At 42.7% G+C, this 20,297-nt stretch overlaps 1 protein-coding gene across 1 annotated transcript in view; it reads left to right on the top strand.

Annotated features, from left to right (window-relative positions):
- Positions 1-9,290: 9,290 nt before the first annotated feature.
- Positions 9,291-20,297, top strand: part of APH1B (aph-1 homolog B, gamma-secretase subunit) — a 30,745-nt gene continuing 19,738 nt past the window's right edge. Inside the window, exons 1-4 of the mRNA XM_010374196.2 lie at positions 9,291-9,502; positions 10,936-11,106; positions 18,399-18,469; positions 19,254-19,376. Coding sequence (XP_010372498.1) covers positions 9,390-9,502; positions 10,936-11,106; positions 18,399-18,469; positions 19,254-19,376 — 478 coding nt within the window. The 5' untranslated portion in view covers positions 9,291-9,389. The remainder of the gene's footprint in view (positions 9,503-10,935; positions 11,107-18,398; positions 18,470-19,253; positions 19,377-20,297) is intronic.

The raw sequence follows: 20,297 nt of genomic DNA, 5'->3' as shown, positions 1-20,297 counted from the left end.
AGCAATTCTCTTGCCTCAGCCTTCCAAGTAGCTGGGATTACAGGCACACACCACCATGCCGGCTAATTTTGTATTTTTAGTAAAGATGGGGTTTTGCCATGTTGGCTAGGCTGGTCTTGAACTTCTGACCTCAGGTGATCGGCCCGCCTTGGTCTCCCAAAGTGCTGGGATTACAGGTGTGAGCCACCATGCCCAGCCTTGTGGTGTTTCTGAGACAAGGTCTACTCTGTTACCCAGGCTGGAGTGCAGTGGTGTGATCATGGCTCACTGTGGCCTCTACTTCCTGGGTTCAAGCGATCCTCCCACCTCAGCCTCCTGAGTAGCTGGGACTACAGGCACTACCTAACTCAGCTAATTTTTTTTTTTTTTTTTTTGGTAGAGACAGGGTTTCACTATGTTGCCTTGCCTCATCTCCAACTCCTGGGCTCAAGTGATGCTCTCACCTCGGCCTCCCAAAGTACTGGGATTACAGGCATGAGCCACCGCGCCCAGACAGAAAGAACCAATTTGATGACACTAGCATTGTCGGTACTCTCCTACTTTGTTTGCACATGTTCCCAGTCTCAGCCTTTCCCATTCATCCCACAGCCATTTCAGACCTTCACTATTCTCAAGCTTCCTACCTCTTCCCTGTCCCTCTTCATGGACTGATCTTTCACCTCCCTCCTTCCAGAGGAAAGCATCAGTCATGAAACACGTTGGCCTCCTCTCCCTCCCTAACCTACAGGCCACCTTCATCCTCACCTCCTTCCTCTTGGTCTCAGAGGCATTCTTACCCCAGGCTCTTCTCTCTGCCCCTTCTCTGAATTCATCCTCCCACTACTATCCTGCTTTTCAGGGAACTCACAGCTCCTTCTCTTGTACCTTCAAACTCTTATCCTTTCTTAGCCCTTTCCTTCAGCCTCTGAGCATCCTCAACCCTCCTACCCTGTGGCTTGTGGCCCTTTCTCACCTACTGTTCTTTTTCCTCCTTTCTGTTATGCTTAAAGGCATCTGTTTTCAAAGAGGTGCCTATAGTTACTATCCTCACTTTTTCTTTTTCCATTTATTCCTTACCTTACTCCGGTTTGTCTTCTACCCACCCCCCAGCCCCCACCACTTCGCTGACATTGTGCTTACGACAGCCTAGCTGCTAAAGTAGTAGACAGTTTTCAGTTCTGTTCCTAGCTAACTTCTTGGCAGCATTTCACCGTATATTTCTCCCCCACCCAAGAAATGTTCTTTCCTTGGCTTCTCTGACAGTATTCCCATGATTCCCACTTGTGCACAATAATTTCACCCTTTTTCGTGGCTCTTTAAATGCTCATAACTTCTGTGGTAAGGCTGAATAATGCCCCTACCCCCCTTCCTCTACCCCCTCAAAGATGGTCATGTCTTAATCCCTGGAACCTCTGAATGTTACTTTGTATGGCAAAAAGGAGTTTGCAGAGGGGATCGAGTTAAGGATCATGAAATGGGAGATTATCTTGATCCAAGTGGACCCAATGTAATCCTAGGGGTCCTTCTCATGAGAGGACAGGAAGAGTCAGAATTAGAAGAAAGTAACGTGATGATGGATGCAGAGGGAGAAAAGGTGCTGCGATGCTGTGCAGAGTCGTGAGCCAAGGAATGTGAGCAGCCTCCAGGATCTGGAAAAGGATTCTCCCCTACAGCCTCCAGAAGGGGCCAGCCTGCTCCGACACCTTGATTTTAGCCCAGGTCAGACCCATTTTGTACTTACGACTTACAGAACTTTAAGTCTAAATTTGTGCTGCTTTATGTCACTGAGTTTGTGGTAATTCAGCACAGCAGCAATAGAAAGCTAAAACAGTTTTCAAACGTGTATCTCTAGCCCCAGCCACTTTCCAGAGGGCCAGGACCTCAAAGTTACCCGCCTACCGGACATCCCCCCTTGGATCTACTACAGGTACATCACACACAACATGTCTAAAACTCAGACTCAACTCTGTCTTTTCCCCCTCCCCAAGCAAACCCCGCTTCTGGGGGCGGGGGCAGCCTATCCTTTTTCCATCATAATACGTAGCACCATCATCTGTGTAGATCCTTAGTCAACCTCCAGATTTTATGGGTCCTACCCCTATCTACTTGTCCATTATTACTGCCACTGTCTTTGTTGAGGCCCCCTTAGCTTCTGCCTAGATCACTCTAATCTCTCCAAATCAGTCTCCCCACCTCTAATTTTATTTTCCTCCAATCCAGTTTTCACAGTGCTGAGTTTTACAGGTGGCATCTTATCCTGTCCCTGCCACATATAATGCTTTAGTGGTACTGCCTAACCTTGGGAATAAAAACTCCTTTGCATGGCAAACAAAGTCCTTTGCCATCCCCACATCTTCCTCCCCAGCCTTAAATCTCGTCACGCCTTAACTCATACTCTTCCTTTAAACCTCATGAGTAATTGCAGTTCCCCCACACATCGTATCATTTTATTCCTTTGCTTACATTGCTCCTTCTGCCGACTTCCTCCTTCTTTACCTGGTTGGCCTCCACTTACTTTCAAGACTCACTGAGGGGCCGGGCACGGTGGTTCACATCTGTAATCCCAGCACTTTCGGAGGCCGAGGCAGGCAGATCACTTGAGGTCAGGAGTTCAAGACCAGCCTGGCCAACATGGTGAAACCCCGTCTCTACTAAAAATACAAAAATAGCCGGGCGTGGTCGTGGGCACCTGCAATCCTAGTTACTGGGGAGGCTGAGGCAGGAGAATCACTTAAACTCGGGAGGTGGAGTTTCCAGTGAGCCAAGATCATGCCACTGCACTCCAGCCTAGGCAACAGAGTGACACTCTTGTCTCAGGGGAAAAAAAAAAAAAAAAAAAAGACTCACTGACGGTTTCTCTGGCAAGATTTTAGCTACAATCCACCCCTGCTTAGAAGCCTCCTGTGTATGCCCAAAGTGTCACTCACCACATGGATTTGAGTTGTCTATTTACTTTCCTTCTCTACTAGATAGACTCTAAGCTCCTGAAGGGTGGGAGTTGTGTCTTTAGTTTTTGTATCCACCATACCCAGTAAGGGGTCTGGCACATGGTAGGTGTTTAATAAATGAAAGAATTGCCTGGCCCAGTGGCTCACGCCTGTAATCCCAACACTCTGGGAGGCTGAGGCAGGTGGATCACTTGAGCTCAGGAGTTGGAGACCAGCCTAGGCAATGTGGGGAAACCCTGTCTCTACAAAAAAAATACAAAAATTATCCGGGCGTGGTGGCACGCACCTGTAGTCCCAGCTACTCTGGAGGCTGAAGTGGGAGGATCGCTTGTGCCCAGGAGGTTAGGCAGCAATGAGCTGTGATAGTGCCACTGCACTCCAGCCTGGGCGACAGAAGCGAGATCCTGTGTCAAAATAATCACACATAAATGAAATAATCAGTACTTCAGTCATCATCAAAATTAACATGCCCATGAAGTAAGTGAAGTGTAATTTGGGAGCTAAGTGTAATTTAGAAGTTTTGTTCTCCATTTACTTTTCTTTGAGACAGTTTCACTGTCATCCAGGCTGAAGTGTAGTGGTGCAATCTTAACTCACTGCAGCCTCGACCTCCTGGGCTCAAGCAATCCTCCCACCGCAACATCTTGAGCATTTGGGACTATAGGCATGGACCATCATGCCTGGCTTTTTTTTTTTTTTTTTTTTCTTTTTTTTTTGAGACAGAGTTTTGCTCTGTCATCCAGGCTGGAGTGCAGTGGCGCGATCTCGGCTCTCTGCAACCTCCGCCCTCCCAGGTTCAAGGGATTCTCCTGCCTCAGCCTCTTGAGTAGCTGGGATTACAAGCATGCGCCACCATGCCCGGCTAATTTTTTGTTTCTTTGTTTTGCTTTTTGATTTTGTTTTTGAGACGGAGTCTCACTCTGTTGCTCAGGCTGGAGTGCAGTGGCATGATCTCGGCTCACTCCCGGGTTCAAGCGATTCTCCTCCTCAGCCTCCCCAGTAGCTGGGACTACAGGCGCCTTCCACCATGCCCAGCTAATTTTTTTATTTTAGTAGAGACGTGGTTTCACCATGTTGTGCAGGCTGGTTGCGAACTCCTGAGCTTAGGCAGTCTGCTCACCTCAGCCTCCCCAAGTGCTGGGATTACAGGTGTGAACCACTGTGTCCAGTCAATTTCTGTATTTTTAGTAGAGATGCATTTTCCCCATGTTGGCCAGGCTGGTCTCAAACTCCTGACCTCAGGTGATCTGTCCACCGTGGCCTCCCAAAGTGCTGGGATTACAGGTGTGAGTCACTGCGCCCAACCTAATTTTTGTATTTTTTTTGTAGAAACAGGGTTTCACCATGTTGCCTAGGCTTGTCTTAAAGTCCTGGGCTCAAGCAATCCTCCCACCTTGGCCTTATATGACCTTTATTCTGGTTCTTATCTTTTCATCTTTGTTAAATACCTTACAGGGGTCCCCAATTCTGGGAACATGGATAGGTACTGGCCTGTGGCTTGTTAGGAACTGGGCCACACAGCAGGAGGTGAGTGGCAGGCCAGTGAGCATTACTGCCCGAACTCTGCCTCCTGCCACATCAATGGCAGCACTAGATTCTCATAGGAGTGTGAACCCTGTGGTGAACTGTGCATGTGAGGGATCTAGGTTTTGTGTTCCTTATGAGAATCTAATGCCTGATGATCTGAGGTGGAAGAGTTTCATCCTGAAACCATCCCCCTCACCCCAACCCACAGTCCACAGAAAAACTGTCTTCCAGGAAGCTAGTTCCTGATACCAAAAAGGTTGGGGACCACTGCCTTATACTATCTTAATCTGTTAAATATCTTACACTATATTAATCTTTATTAAGTATAGATGGATTTGCTTTTAAAGAGATCACCCAGAATGTTGTTTAGGTATTGATAAATTGAGTAAACCCTCTCTCCCACTTCATGATTCCAACCCTCAAGATTGGTGTTCCAATATTAGTTCCAGGGATATATGAGAATGCACTATAGAAAATAAACAATACATTAAAATAAATAAATATACATTTGCCTAAGGCAAAAGTAGTTAGGTGATGAAAGAAAAAGGGAAATTGCTGTGGTTAAGAATAGCGACTGCTGGCCAGGCACGGTGGCTCACGCCTGTAATCCCAGCACTTTGGGAGGCTGAGGCGGGCAGATCACGAGGTCAAGAGATCAAGACCATCCTGGCCAACATGGCGAAACCCTGTCTCTACTAAAAATACAAAAACTAGCCGGAAGTGGTGGCGTGTGCCTGTAGTCCCAGCTGCTCGGGAAGCTGAGGCAGGAGAATTACTTGAACCCAGGAGGCAGAGGTTGTGGTGAGCCGAGATCGTACCACTGCACTCCAGCCTGGCGACAGAGCAAGACTCCATTTCAAAAAAAAAAAAAGCAACAGCTAAATACATGAAATGAGTTTTTGTTCGTTACGAGTAAATATTGCAATGAAATTTTAGGGAAATATTTCATATAGGTAGTCACATTAGTCAATAAATTATCAAAAGTGTGTCAGACTTCAGTTGAGGCAGCTGGATCTAGCAAAAAGAGTCCTGAACTAGAAATCAAGACTTCCAGGTTCCAAGCGGGTTCTGCTGCTCATTAATGGATCATTTTCTAGGCTTGTTGTATCCTCTGTTTGCTTTTTTTAAAAAAAAATTTATTGGATAATCTTTATGTCCTTTCCCAGCTCTAAAATTCTAAGAAACACTGGTAACTTCTCTAATACAGATCATGTGATACTCTACTATCATTGCAATTTTCTCTCTGATGTCTCAAGGAAGGTATTTAGTTTTATGGTTTATAAATTTGGAATATAAATTAAATATAATATAAATTAAATCAACTTGGCATTATAAACATGGATACTTAGTATAAACTAGGTAGTAATTCTTTATCTGATTTCTTATGAACAATATTTGCCCTCGTTTTTGTTTCCTAAGGTTTCTTCCTCTTGCATTGCCTTTATTTATTTACTTACTTACTTTTGAGTTGGAGTCTCACTCTGTCACCCAGGCTGGAATGCAGTGGCATGATCTCGGCTCACTGCAACTTCTGCCTCCCGGGTTCAAGCAATTCTCGTGCCTCAGCCTCCTGAGTAGCTGGGATTACAGGTGTGTGCCCCCACGCCCAGTTAATTTTTGTATTTTTAGTAGAGACGGGGTTTTACCATATTGGCTAGACTGGTCTCAAACTCCTGACCTCAAGTGATCCACCCGCCTCAGCCTCCCAAAGTACTGGGATTACAGGTGTGAGCCACTGTGCCCAGCCACTTTCTTTTGCATTGCCTTAAACAAAAATTTACTTATGAATATTGTTTGCAAGCTGAAGTTGAAAAAAACTCTAAGAGAATGTAGTTAAGACTCTCATCCTGTACCATCAACAAAACCACTGCTGCATAAAATCTGGGTCCTAGGGTTGACTCCTATAGGGCCAGTAACTTCATTCTGACCTTCAGGATCACAGCAGGATCAAAATTGCATCACTTGTTACCAAGGAAACTGGGTGAAGTGCTCTGAAGATCCCTCCATTTCCTGTCTTCAGCTGGTGTCCTGTCTCCTCTCTTCCAAAGCTAAATTTCTCCATTTTCTTCTCTTTCCTTTTTTTCTTACCACAGATTCATGTAAGAATATTTTACAGACTGCCTTTTATCCCTATGTCTGGGAGGGTCACTGATGACCTCTGTATGGCTAAATCCAGTGGACATAATTCACTGGTAGCTTGGATTTCTTTGTTTGTTTTGAGACAGAGAAGTCTCACTCTGTGGCCCAGGCTGCAGTGCAGTGGCGCAATCTTGGCTCACTGCAACTTCCGCCTCCCAGGTTCAAGTGATTCTTCTGTCACAGCCTCCCGAGTAGCTGGGATTACAGGTGCCTGCCACCACACCCGGCTAATTTTTCTATTTTTAGTAGAGACAGGGTTTCACCATGTTGGCCAGGCTGATCTCAAACTCCTGACCTCAAGTGATCCACCTGCCTCGGCCTCCCAAAGTGCTGGGATTACATGCATGAGCCACTGTGCCTGGCCACCTGATTAACCTCTGGACTGCCCTTCTTTCTGAAATGTTTTACCCTTGGCTTCCACAGCACCATATTCCCCCAGTTTTCTTGTTACCCTCTTGGCCACTCCTTTTCAGTTTCTTATGAAGCTCCTCTTCTCTTCATACCTTTAATGTTGGTGTTCTGGCATAGGCCTCATTCCGGCTTTACTAGCTATCTAGATGATTCTATGTACTCTCACGGCTTCAGGTATTCTGGTCTCAGCTCTGATGTTCAGTCTCTTTCTCTCCTGATTCTGTATATGTAGTTGCCTACTGAACACCTCCATTTGGAGTGATACAAGTATCTCAATCTTAAGGCATCCAAAATGAAGGCCAGGCACGATGGCTTACGCCTGTAATTCCAGCACTTTGGGAGGCTGAGGTGGGCAGATCACTTGAGGTCAGGAGTTCGAGACTGGCCTTACCAACATTGTGAAACCCTGTCTCTACTAAAATATAAAAACAACCCAGGCATGGTGGCATGTGCCTATAGTCCCAGCTACTCAGGAGGCTGAGGCAGGAGAACTCCTTGAACCTGGGGGGCAGAGGTTGCAGTGAGCTGAGATCACGCCACTGCACGCTAGCTTGGGTGATGGTGACAGTTAGACTCTTTCTCCAAAACAACAACAAAATAACAAAATGGTACCCATTATCGTGTCTACTTTGCCATATTCTCTCCTTCTCCTATCTCCACAGCATGCACTTAAGCCCGAAATCTCTAGAAGCCCTCATCCTTGACTCTTCCCCCATCTCACTCTGTGTAACTCATTAGTCACTAAATTCTGTTTGTACAATTCCTCAACTTCTATTAAATTTGTCTGCTTCCCTCCATTAGTCCTGCTAATTCCCTGATTCAGGCCATTACCATTTCATGCCTGCGTTATGCTGAGGACCTCCAGTCTGGAATCTCATTTTCCGTATCTTTACAAAGCAGATCTATCACTCTGAACTGTTGCCTCAACCTGAGTTTTGATAGGTGTGCTGGGATTCGACCATTCAAAATACAGTCACTGGAATCTGAAGAAATATTCTGTGGGAGTGAATGGAAATATTTATGACTTTTAATCCGGCAAAGGTAATGTTTTTCTGTAAGAATTAAATACCTGCAGTTGTATTATTTGAAGGTCCATTTTGAGAGGTGAGCTGCAAAACACCTGTCAGTTCCCAAAATCTGTCTACTGGTGTTTTTTAAAATGTGGATTGCCAAAATCGTTATTCATGATGGGCATTATGTAGGAGTGGTTAACACTTACATAGCACTTACCTGTGTCAGGCACATTGATCAAAATAACCGATGAAGCATTATTCAACATAAAGAAAAATCTAACTTGGATGTGAATGATCAGAGAGCTTACGTTTTAATTTTTAAACCTTTCAGAAATTAATACAGGTGTTTATAACTTCCACTTTTTAAACTATTTCACTTACTGAACAGATATTAGTGAACTTCTAGGTGCTGAGGAAGCAACAAAGAGCAAAGCAAACTCCCTGTCCCCCAGGAGTTCGCATTTTAATGGAGAAGAAAAATAAGCAAGTGAAATGAACGACTGTGAGAAGACGGAGCTGGGAGATGTTACTATTGCTTGTAGGGTGGTCACACAATGCCTGCAAAAACAACTTTTTTGAAGATTTGAGGAAAAAAAAAAACCATTTGGCCAAAACAGTCCTGAGAAGGGCAGCTTCTTCCACCACCCTTTCATCATTTTACCATCTCTGGGTTATCGCTGGGGTCACTGCCATCCCAGCCTAGGTTTTATACAGGATGGAGTACGAAGTTCCCGCAACTATCCAAATGTGCTAAACAAACAAACAAACACTATTTAAAAAGGAATCCTGCTTGTGCCTGCGCTACGTTTTTCTTTAGTCTCTTTAGGTGACTTGGAATCTCTGCCTGTTCTCGGTGCATGCGGCTCCAAGGTGGGCTGGGGAGCTCCCCTTCTCTTAGCCACCTCGCGGCCGGCAGTGGAACCCGATCGGGGTGTATCTGTGGGGGTTCGGCGACGGCTCGGGCCCAAACGCCGCCGAGGACGCCCGCTTCGGCAGCAGGAGCTGCGGCGTGCCCTGGCGCTACTGAACACCCGGTAGAACAGAGGGCCCAACAGTGGGGTCCGCACTCATCGCCTTGAGCCCGCCCCTGCGCCCGGCACCCTCAGCCCACGCCCCGCCTGGTCCCCACGGCCCTAGCGTTTAACCCCACGCCCCGCCTCGCCCCGCGACCCACGTGCCCCGCCCCCGCCCCCACGTGTCCCGCCCCCGAGCCCCGCTCAGCCCCGCCCCCGTCCCCTGTCCGCCCCCGAGCCCCGCCCCGCCCCCCGCGTCCGGCTCAGCCCCCCACCCCGAGCCCCACCCACCGAACCCCGCCCGCGCCGGGAGCATCTTGCGTACCCAGCGGGCCCCCGGGTCGGTTTCCGCGGTGGCCATGACGGCGGCCGTGTTCTTCGGCTGCGCCTTCATTGCCTTCGGGCCTGCGCTCGCCCTCTATGTCTTCACCATCGCCACCGAGCCATTGCGTATCATCTTCCTCATCGCCGGGTGAGGCGGTCGCGTCGGGAAACCCGGACGCCGGGGCTCCCCTCCCCCGCCGGGGTTACCCGAGACCCTCGGCGCCCCCACCGCGCGGCTCGACCTTGTTGCGTTTCGGACGGGAGGAGGGTTGAGAGGGGGAGAGCGGAGATCCCGCTCCCCAAAGGCGCCTCGCCCTCTTAGGAAGAAGCGCACTCTGGGGGTCAGGGCCTTTTACCTGGGGCCCATGGCTAGGGTTTAGTGATCTGTGGAGCCACTAAAGTTGTATAAAAAAATTATGGATAAGTTCATATATGCATCGTCAGCATCCTTCATTTTCTGGAGAGGGAGTCCCTAATTTCCCTCAGATTCTCAAAGGCATCTGTAGTCCCCAAAGGGTTAAGAACCATTGGCGTCTAGGATAGTAGTGCGCGACCTCTGCCAATTAGAATCACCTGTGGCCAGGTGCTTTCAAACATGCCGATGCCCACCCCCACCCCGATCCGCTGAATCAGAATGTCTAGGGGATGGGATTCGGGCTTCAGAAATTTTTTTTTTTTAAGCTCCTTTTGAATGGTTCCATTGTGCAGCCGAAGGGTGGAAACCTGTAAAAACACCGAAGCACCTGACTGTACATCTCCTTGTGGGAGCTTGATAAATACCGGATTGTGGTGTCCCATCCCAGTCATCACCTGGCTCTTACTTGCACATACCACATCCCCCTCCCCTGATGAGTCTCTCTTGGCACCAGACTAGGCCAGTGATTCCCAGTTTTCTGCATTTCTTCACCTCCCACAAACGTATTGAAAGTGCTTCGTTGCATGTCATTTTAAAAACAATAGAGATTTGGGGAAAGGTCTGTAAAGCTTGCTGTAATCATTAGAATCCCCAGGGGTGCTGTAAGACCTGGAGGGCTTGGATACTGATCCAGACCAGAACACAGGTTTTCAAGTTGAATTTTATACCAATCACTTTAATAGAGATGTAGATATTTTTCTGGAAAAGATACTCATCTTTGCAGATATCTGACCAGTAAATCCATAATTTCTTGTAAGTTTTTAGAATATGAAAATTACAGTAATCAGTTATATATTTTCTTGTTTTGGCTCTTCAATGGGCAGAGCATTGATTAGAAAGAGTAACAAATAACCAAGTTTCTAGCTAGACAGCCCTTGGCAGATAGAGTCTGCAAATGTACTTGCAAATAGCAGGGTCACTGAAAAAAGAGTAATTGTTGGGAAACCTCAGCATTCCTCTTGGACATGTCTGTCTCACCAAGGAAAATGCACCGTTAAGAACAACTGATCAGAGCATCACTTTATGAGGACTTTTTTTTTTTTTCTTATTAAAACATCAAGAAATCTCTTCCTTCTCAAGCAGGTTTTTTTTTTTTTTCCTGCTTTTAAACAGTATTAATCCTGTACTGATGTTCACGTGTAACTTTTTTTCCCCCTATTTTTCAGAGCTTTCTTCTGGTTGGTGTCTCTACTGATTTCGTCCCTTGTTTGGTTCATGGCAAGAGTCATTACTGACAACAAAGATGGACCAATACAGAAATATCTGCTGATCTTTGGAGCGTTTGTCTCGGTCTATATCCAAGAAATGTTCCGATTTGCATATTATAGACTCTTAAAGTAAGTTAAATACCTGCGTTACCTTTTTTTTCCCTAGTTAGATTTTAGTTATGATTTGGTCATTTGAAACATGAATATAAGTATTGTATTTGTGCCCTCCTACATAGCACTAAGCCAAGAGATTGGTACATTTCCAGCCTGAAAATATTGAGTGTTCTTTTATCTTGTGGAAATTTCCTCTTTCCTTCCTTTCTTCCTTTATTCAAAAAAATATTCCTTGGAAATCAATCCCAGACACTATCCTAGGTACTGGGGATACATCAGTGATTAAAAGACAAGGTCTCTGGCTTCATGGAGCTTATATTATAGTTGGAGGAGACAGACAATAAATGAATGAACAAGAAATACACCGTTATGGTAGATAAGTGTCATGGAGACAAACAAGCTAGGGAAGCATTAAAACAACTACATAAATCATTCCAGTTTAGAGTGTATATATTCTATGTTCTCCTCTTTGCCACCATCTAAGATAATTCTTTTTTTTTTTTTTTTCCCCCCGAGATGGAGTTTTCACTCCTGTTGCCCAGGCTAGAGTGCAGTGGCGCAATCTCGGCTCATGGCAACCTCCACTTCCCGAGTTCAAGGGATTCCCCTGCCTCAGCCTCCCGAGTAGCTGGAGTTACAGGCGTGTGCCATCGCGCCCTGCTAAGTTTTATAATTTTAGTAGAGACAGGGTTTCACCATGTTGGCCAGGCTGGTTTTGAACTCCTGACCTCAAGTGATCTGCCCACCTTGGCCTCCCAAAGTGTTAGGATTACAGGTGTGAGCCACCACGCCCGGCCAAGATAAATAATTCTTATGGAGACCATGCCTTCCATTATTTTGACTGTAGTAGGGGAAAACGGGAATTCATTTTGTGATATTTCCGGTAGTTTTAAATCTATAACAGAAAATTACATTTTAAAAAAAGCCTTGGGTTCCCTTGTTGGGACAGAAAGTAGGTCTTCTCTAGGACTCATGAGGACCTCACATGAAACTGCTGGTTTGAAACACAGCTGGAACTTGGAACCATATTTCCTTTCAGGCAGTCATGAGATTGGCTTTGATTATATAGTAAGACTTAGCAGAGTGATAAATGTGCTGTCTTTTCTCATTTCTACAAATGAAGTAATTCAGGCTGTCCGTGAATTTCATGGATATAACCAAGAGGAACCTCAACAACAACTCTTTTCACAGGCTTCTGATAACTTGTTCTTGCCAATATGCTAGGTTTTCTGTATTTGTTACTCTTTGCTTTTAATACCAGATACTAAATTCCCTTTTCATAATGAAGGAATTTAAATTAGAAATTGAAAGCCAGGAAGACATTGCTTAGAAGCAAAAATCATAGACAAGTTTCAAAAATGAAATTCCCAATTAGTACCTGGAAATATTACACGGGAACAAATAAATATCAAAGGTAACATTGAAATTTCCATGTAATACAACATCCCTAACAGATGGACATCTAACTGTGTTTGAATGTTTCTGGTATGTGGCAGTTACTACCATTCTACGATTTTAAGCTTAACCGTAGAATATTAATAAGGTAATCAAATCTACTTCCGCTGGGCTTGGTGGCTCATGCCTGTAACCCTAACACTTTGGGAAGGCAAGGTGGGCCGATCGCTTGAGCTGAGGATTTCGAGACCAGCCTGGGCAACATGGCAAAACCCTGTGTGTACAACAAATACAAAAATTAACTGGGCATAGTGGTCCCAGCTCCTTGGGAGGTTGAGATGGGAGGATCACTTGAACCCAGGAGGCGGAGGTTGCAGTGAGCTGTGATTGCACCACTGTGCTCCAGCCTGGGCGACAGAGCCAGACCCTGTCTAAAAACAAACAAACAAACAAGCAAAAACAAAAACTCCCCTCTTCTGACCTCCGCCCTACTCGAGTACCAAGTAAACAAAGTCTCTGCTGCATGGTTATCATTATCTCCTTTTCAGGGTTGAACAGTCCTCATTTCTTCCCCTGGACCTCAGCAGGCATGGTTGTGGCTTCCAAGCCTTTCCAAAAGAAAGGCTGTTTGTTCTTTTGGATCAGTGGACATGACACTTTTTGTCAGCGCCTGGTTTTTGCCTGTGCTCAGGACCCAGCACGGTGTTCTGCAGTGCGGTCTGAGTAGTGCCCCTGACTGGGTGCTGCACTCTTCACAGCTCAGCCTTACATTGCACGGGGTTTTCCTGTCAGTGACACCACTGGCTCATACGCATTTTCATACCATGGGTCTAATTTTGAAAAAAAAAAAAAAAAACAGAAACAAACAAACAAAAACCCTTAATTTCTAATACAGGATTAAAGTTTAGCACTTGTATGTTCTAAAACCTGAATTACCAGAGTGACAACATGAGTATGGGCTGTTTGTCACTCCCTTGCATCTTCATGGTTTCCACCTGAAATGGCAGCATTTTCCTGGCACTAGCTTAGCGCTCCAAAGGACTGTAGCTGAACATAGATGCACATTTTTGTTCCTCTTTTTTTTTTTAAATTTTAATTTTTAAAATTTGCTTTTCATAGTGAGGAGCAAGGGTCCACTTTTTAATGAGGGCAGGAAAGGAGTAGGGCCACATGAGGAAGAAATTACAGCTGTCAGTCTGTGGGCTCGAATGCCAGGAAGTTCAGAGAAGCCTCTTTAGCCTCCTAGGGAAACCATGTTTGCTTTTCTGAAAGGACCTTTGGAAATTTGCAAATGGTAGGACAGACTTGTACTAACAGGTACGTTTGTTTGCATTTGCAAAATGCATCTTTTACAAGCCTTTAGAATATTCAAACTTTTCCCAGCAAATTTGAGAAATGTAGGATGTTATGTAGTTGTATTAAAACAATTTAAGAACTATTATGATGCTTTATTTATGACTGACATTTATATGGATACATTTACATTGCTCTCTTAGGCTATATTACATTCAAATATAGGGACTTTGGTTTAATCAGTACTTTGTCTCCACTGCCAAAGTAGTTCTTGAACTTTTAAATTTAAAGTGCTACCTCAGACTTTTGCTATCAGAATTTGGTGCCAAGATTAAAATGCAGAGAGTTTATACCAGTTTTTAGAAATATATGGAATTGGATCAAAATATTCATTGCAATCTAATAATAATTTTATTTCATGAGTTAGGCCTTAGTCACTTAATCTTACTAATCTTATTCTTACATGAATGAATAGTAACTTTCAGCCTGGCAAAGCCTTGCATAATGAGAAATTGGCATGTGTGACAGCCCTTTCTACAGTAATTTTTTTTTTTAATCCAAGTTATATTGCTTAAAACATAATCATATTTTGCCAAAAACATACAGTTTAGGCAACTCGATGTTGCTTGAAGCTCCTGTATGTTGTCTAAAACAGACATTAGGATTTTTTCTGTTTGGATGGAAACTTTTGTAATTTAATTCAATTTTGTCTTGGAAACTTTTGTAATTTAATTCAATTTTGTCTTAAAATGTTGATACCATAAATATTTTGTAATTTTAGAAAATCTTCCATGTATAGAAAAAACATTAGGATAACCATTGCTACAACTTTTAAGCAGCATGTCTATTTTTAAAAATTCCAAAAATGGCGTATTTAACTTGTATTCATACTCCTTTCTTTCTCTCATACGCACATTCAAAAAAGGATAGAACAGATAAGAAAGATGATATGATTTAGCAATAGTTTTTCAAAGTTTATATTTTTGAAATTTAGATTGTTTCTTTTTTGTTCTTGGGAACACAATAATAAATGCAAACAAAGGATTTTCCACTTCAGTAAAATGGAAGTGAACCCAGAAACTGATGATGTTTTGTGCTTTCTCACTTCCTGATGTTGACATTGAGAACTCTTAGTGCTGTTACTTTTCCTCCCACGTACTTCCACAATATAGAATTAGGAAGTTTATTAAACTTTTGAATTTATGTATTTAATATATTTGTGATAGTAGTACTTTGCTATATCAAATAGCCGAAATCTTTGATTGATTCACTGATTGACACAGTCTCACTCTGTGATCCAGGCTAGAGTGCAGTGGCGCAATAATGGCTCACTACAACTTCCGCCTCCAGGGCTCAATCTGTCCTCCCGCCCTCAGCCTCCTGAGTAGCTAGGACTATAAGTGCATGCCACCACACCCAGCTAATTGTATTTTTTTTGGTAGAGACATAGTCTCCCTATGTCACCCAGGCTGGTCTCGAACTCCTGAGCTCAAGCGACCCGCCCACCTCGGCCTCCCAAAATGCAGGTATTGCAGGTGTGAGGCACCAAGCCCAGACACTTCATCTCTTAAATTGGGTTATTTGTCTTTTTATTATTGAGTTGTAAGAGCTCTGTAGATATAAGTCCTTTTTCAAATATGATTCGCAAATATTTTCTCCCACCTGTGTTGTCTTTTCCCTTTCTTGATAGTGTCCTTTATAGCATCAAAGTTTTTAATTTTGTTGAGGTCCATCTGTTTACTTTTCCTTTTGTTGCTTGTGGTTTAGGTGTTTGTATTTGAGAAACCATTACTCAACCCACGGTCCTGAAGACTTAACACCTATGTATTTTTCTAACAGTTCCATAGTTTTAGCTCTTACAGCTGGACTTTTCACTCATTTTAGTTTTTATATATGGTGTAAGTTAAAGGTCCGCCCTCATTCTTTTGTATGTGATTATCTAGTGGTTCCATCACCATTTATTAAAAAGACCATCTTTCTTTCCTTGTTGAATCATCTTGCACTCTTGCTGAAAATCAATTGACTATAAATATAAAGGTTTATTCCTGGGCTGTCAATTTTATTCTGTTAATCTGTGTGTCTGCCCTTACACCAGTATCAGATGGTCTTGAATACTTTACTTTTGTAGTAAGTTTTGAAATAGAGAAGTGTAAGTCTTTCAACTTTGTTGTTTTTTTTTTTACAAAAAGCATTAGCAGTTGTTTGTTATCATTATGAAGTATTATATACTGTACATAATTGTATGTGCTATGTGTTTTTTTTTTTGTTTTTTTTTGTTTTTTTTAAGACAGGGCCTCTCTCCCTCTTGCCCAGGCTGGAGTGCAGTGGTGCAGTCTCAGCTCACTGCAGCCTCCACCTCCTTGGCTCAAGCCATCCTCCCACCTCAGCCTCCCAGGTAGCTAGGACTATAGGCACATGCCACCACACCCGGCTCATTTTTGTATTTTTTGTAGAGGTGGGGATTCACCATGTTGCCCAAGCTGGTCTCAAACTCCTGGGCTCAAGTGACTTGTTTGCCTTTATCTCCCAGAATGCTAGGATTATAGGCATGGACCACTGCACCTGGCCAGTGTGTGCTGTGTGCTTTTTATGACTGGCAGTGCAGTAGGTTTGTTTACACCAACATCACCACAAACACAGGAGTGATGCATTGTGCTACAACATTATGATGTCACTAGGCAAAAGGGATTGTTTAGCTCCATTATAATAACAACTACCATCGTTATGTGCAGTCCATTGTTGACTGAAATGTTGCTATGCAATACATAACTGTATTTTATTAACTTTTAGATTCAAGGGTACACGTGAAGGTTTGTTACTTGGGTAAATGGTGATCCTCTCCCTCCTCCCACTCCAGTCTCAACTAGGCCCCAGTGTCTGTGGTTCCCTGCTTTGTGTCCACATGGACACAAGTCTTTTATTTATTATTGAGGAATTTATAGAAAACAGAAATTCTCCCAAATTTTTTGATTCTACTCTATTGATATATTTGTTGACAGAGCTTTTTACTATATATGTGTCCCATAATCTTTAATTCGCTTTTAGCAATATCACTATGAGGGGTAAGTTTATTTTATTTAGGAAAATTGGACATTTTAGTTGGTTACTGCTTCAGAGAAAGAAGGTGGTCACTTAAATTTCTGGCTCATGTCCTCACTACCAAACACTTCCGGATGGAGAGCACCAAAATGGCAGATGGTTTCTTTTGAGTCTAGAAAAGCACCCTCTTCCCTAGGCTTATTCTTATTTTGGTTGAATTCTACATTGCCTTAATGTAATCAATGATATTTATATTTTTTGTGATGAATAAGCTGACTGTAATGAATATCCATACCCTGAATTTAAAATAACATAATGCCCAGAAAATAAGTATGTTCTGGTTAATTTAATTGTCTATTCTTAGAGTTAACCTGTCTTGTTTCAGCATTTGCTAAAAAGTCATTTTCAAAGTGTTTTGGTTCTTTTGTTGCCTTAAGTATACTTTGTAGTAAATATAATTTAAATATTCTTTGAGTCAGGATCTTACATTATTGCAGTTTTCTCGCCAACAAGAATTGGTAATAGTGATGCTGGTAGAATTGACCAGCCAGACCTAGCATTCCTAACATATCTGCGTGGCACTCATGGTAAGTTTATAAATTGGCCACAACAGAAGCATGCATAAGATCACTCTGAAGATCATTTCTTTATTTTATTTTATTTTATTTTTTGTAGAGACAGGGTCTTGCTGTGTGGCCCAGGCTGGTCTCGAACTCCTGGATGCAAGTGATCCTCCTGCCTTGGCCTCCCAAAGTGCTGAGCCACCATGCTCGGCTGAAGATTATTTTCTCTTGAGCAGTATTCTATTCTTTCATTCAAGGGTTCATTTATCTCCTATTCTGAGGGTAGCATTGTATTCTGCAAGACACAACAAAAGTATAAGATCACTTTCTCCTTTGAAGCCTTATTTACATATTTGTGATATAAAACAAATATGTAAAATGTTTTAGAATCAGAAGATCATATGATTAAATACTCATGTGAGAGTTCAGACCATCGGTATTATAGGATTTAAGAATAAGGAGAGATTAGTGATTACCAACCATTGGTAGAGGCAGCTTCTTGAACAAATTGCTGCCTGAAGTGGACTCTGAAGGATGAGTGTAGTTTAGGTTCTACAGAGTGGAAGGTACAAGGGAGGGTGGCAGAGCAAGTATAGTCCTGGTAGAAGATAGAACAAAGTGCCAACAAAGCAGGAATAATGATAGAGTACTTTGGGAAGGGAAAAAAAAATCAGAGTGGTAGATCCCACAGGATATTGAATTAAATATTTGCCGAGTTCAGAAAGCAGTTGAAAGTGTTGTGGTTTTTATCTTTTTAAATTCAATTCCTGATGGCTTGTTTACTTATATTTTTCTTATTCTTTGATGCGAATGTCAAAAGGTAAAAATTAGTTGTTCATTTTGGTTGATTTTAGTTCATTGAAAATTTGCTGGGTTTTGTTTAAATAAATTATAGATTTAGAGTATAACCTGATGCAAAGCCTCAGTGAGTATCTGGGTTTGAAGTATCTTGTTGGACTTTTCTGATATATTGCCCTTTTTTTTTTCTTCTTAATTACATGTGTGGTTTTATTTTAGAAAAGCCAGTGAGGGTTTGAAGACTATAAACCCAGGTGAGACAGCGCCCTCTATGCGACTGCTGGCCTATGGTAAGTTAGAAACACATGGTTTCATTAAGGCAAACAAATCAGACTTGGCCTCAAAGTCACTTGTATCTTTTGTATCTTTGTAGAGTTTTTTATTACTGCCTTGGCCTATTGGTGTACGGAATTGCTTATTATCCCCGCCTTCCAGGTTCCTTTTGTAAATGAAAGTGATTACAAGTGACCCTTACCTGTATGTCCGTTATATATTAACCAGGTTTGAAAGTTAGATTTTTAATGTATATGTACCCTAACTAAGATTTTCTAAGTGATGAAACTGTTACTTTCTCCGAATCTTACTTGGGCTGTTCTAGGAGTAGTCTTCATATTAAAGCAGTTAATATCTCTGCATATTACACTTTGAGAATTATGTTTAAGATTGGATCCAGGTTCCCCAGTTGGGCTCAGGAATACATCGTTCCCCTTTACACTCCATTTCAGTTCTAAGCCATCAAACTTGACTCTGAAGACTCTGTTATCATTAAGTAAAGCCAGAGTTTTGGTGGTGTATCCTCTGTCTCAACTGTTTCTTCTGTGCCTTTCTAGACCCTTTTCTCCCCTTTTTCATGACTCTGCTGCATTCTGCCATTCATTTCCTTTCCTCTTCCCCCTTCCCTCTCCGATTCGTCATTTAGCCAAGCACATGCCTTTCCAGAGCCAGCTGTCTGCTGCTTCAGGCAGAACATAAGCACCCTTTCCCCGCCAACACACTTTATATTAACTAGTCCTTGGAAATTTGACTTGAAATCTTGGCAGGAAAAGAGTTAACAATGTTTTTCTTCCTGTTTAGTTTCTGGCTTGGGCTTTGGAATCATGAGTGGAGTATTTTCCTTTGTGAATACCCTGTCTGACTCCTTGGGGCCAGGCACAGTCGGCATTCATGGAGATTCTCCTCAGTTCTTCCTTTATTCAGGTATGTCTCTCATAGCTGTCAACATTCAGGCTTCTAGTCTAAATGATCATTCTTATTGGAGTTCACTGGCTTAGGAATTCCAGTGAATAGGAATTTATGTTATGTCTTTTAAAGGCGAAATACCCTGAGGCACTGTGAAGTAAAAGACTTGGGAAAATAAAAATTTTGGTTAGAGTGTTTTAGAATTTTAGAGTGGAATTCAGCTTGCATTAAATTTATTTTTATTTTGCTGTACTAACAATGTTGCTGTATAGTTGAAATGTTAGAAGTGGATTTTTAAAGGCCATGTGCTCTTTTTGGTTTTTATGATTTGATGTTATCTTCAGTAGAAGCCCTAATCTGTAATTGTCATTGTGGTGCCTTTTGTGGGAATAGGCAGTATAATGTAATCTTGAAATTGAGAGGCAAAATGGGATAATAGATGAGTTGATCATTTCATCCAAACGATGCAGCGAAAAGGACCGACTCATTTCAAATTGCTTTTTCATCCACGAGCTAAAAATTGTCATCATGATGCAGTGATTACAAATTTGAGAGTTGGCAGTGTACATAATTAATGTAGATTTCTTCTAAGTTCCACAAGAAGACCCTTTTAAAAATAGGGGGAAGATACCCACTGTATTTTTAGTCGTTTCCACAACAGTTACGCCATTGAAATAACTGAGTTCACATCATGATTTGTATATTCTTTTAATAGCATCTATGCTAAAACTCCTCGGGGAGTTTACCCTCTAATACGGGAATAAGAGAAAAAAAATGTGAGTGAGCATTCCAGTAACAGTTTAAGGTAATAATAGAAAAGATAGAAAGAGGTATGACCGATTTAAAAAAAATTTCTCCAATAGTTTACAGGCATGCTGAATGTCATGGTGATCCCCAAGCCCAGTGGATGCTCATTCACTGTTCTCAGTAGACCCTTTG

The sequence above is a fragment of the Rhinopithecus roxellana genome, chromosome 5 (assembly GCF_007565055.1).
Source record: "Rhinopithecus roxellana isolate Shanxi Qingling chromosome 5, ASM756505v1, whole genome shotgun sequence".
Taxonomy (NCBI): Eukaryota; Metazoa; Chordata; class Mammalia; order Primates; family Cercopithecidae; genus Rhinopithecus; species Rhinopithecus roxellana.
The sequence above is the reverse complement of the archived record's forward strand: the minus strand, read 5'-3'. Positions and strand labels throughout refer to the sequence as shown.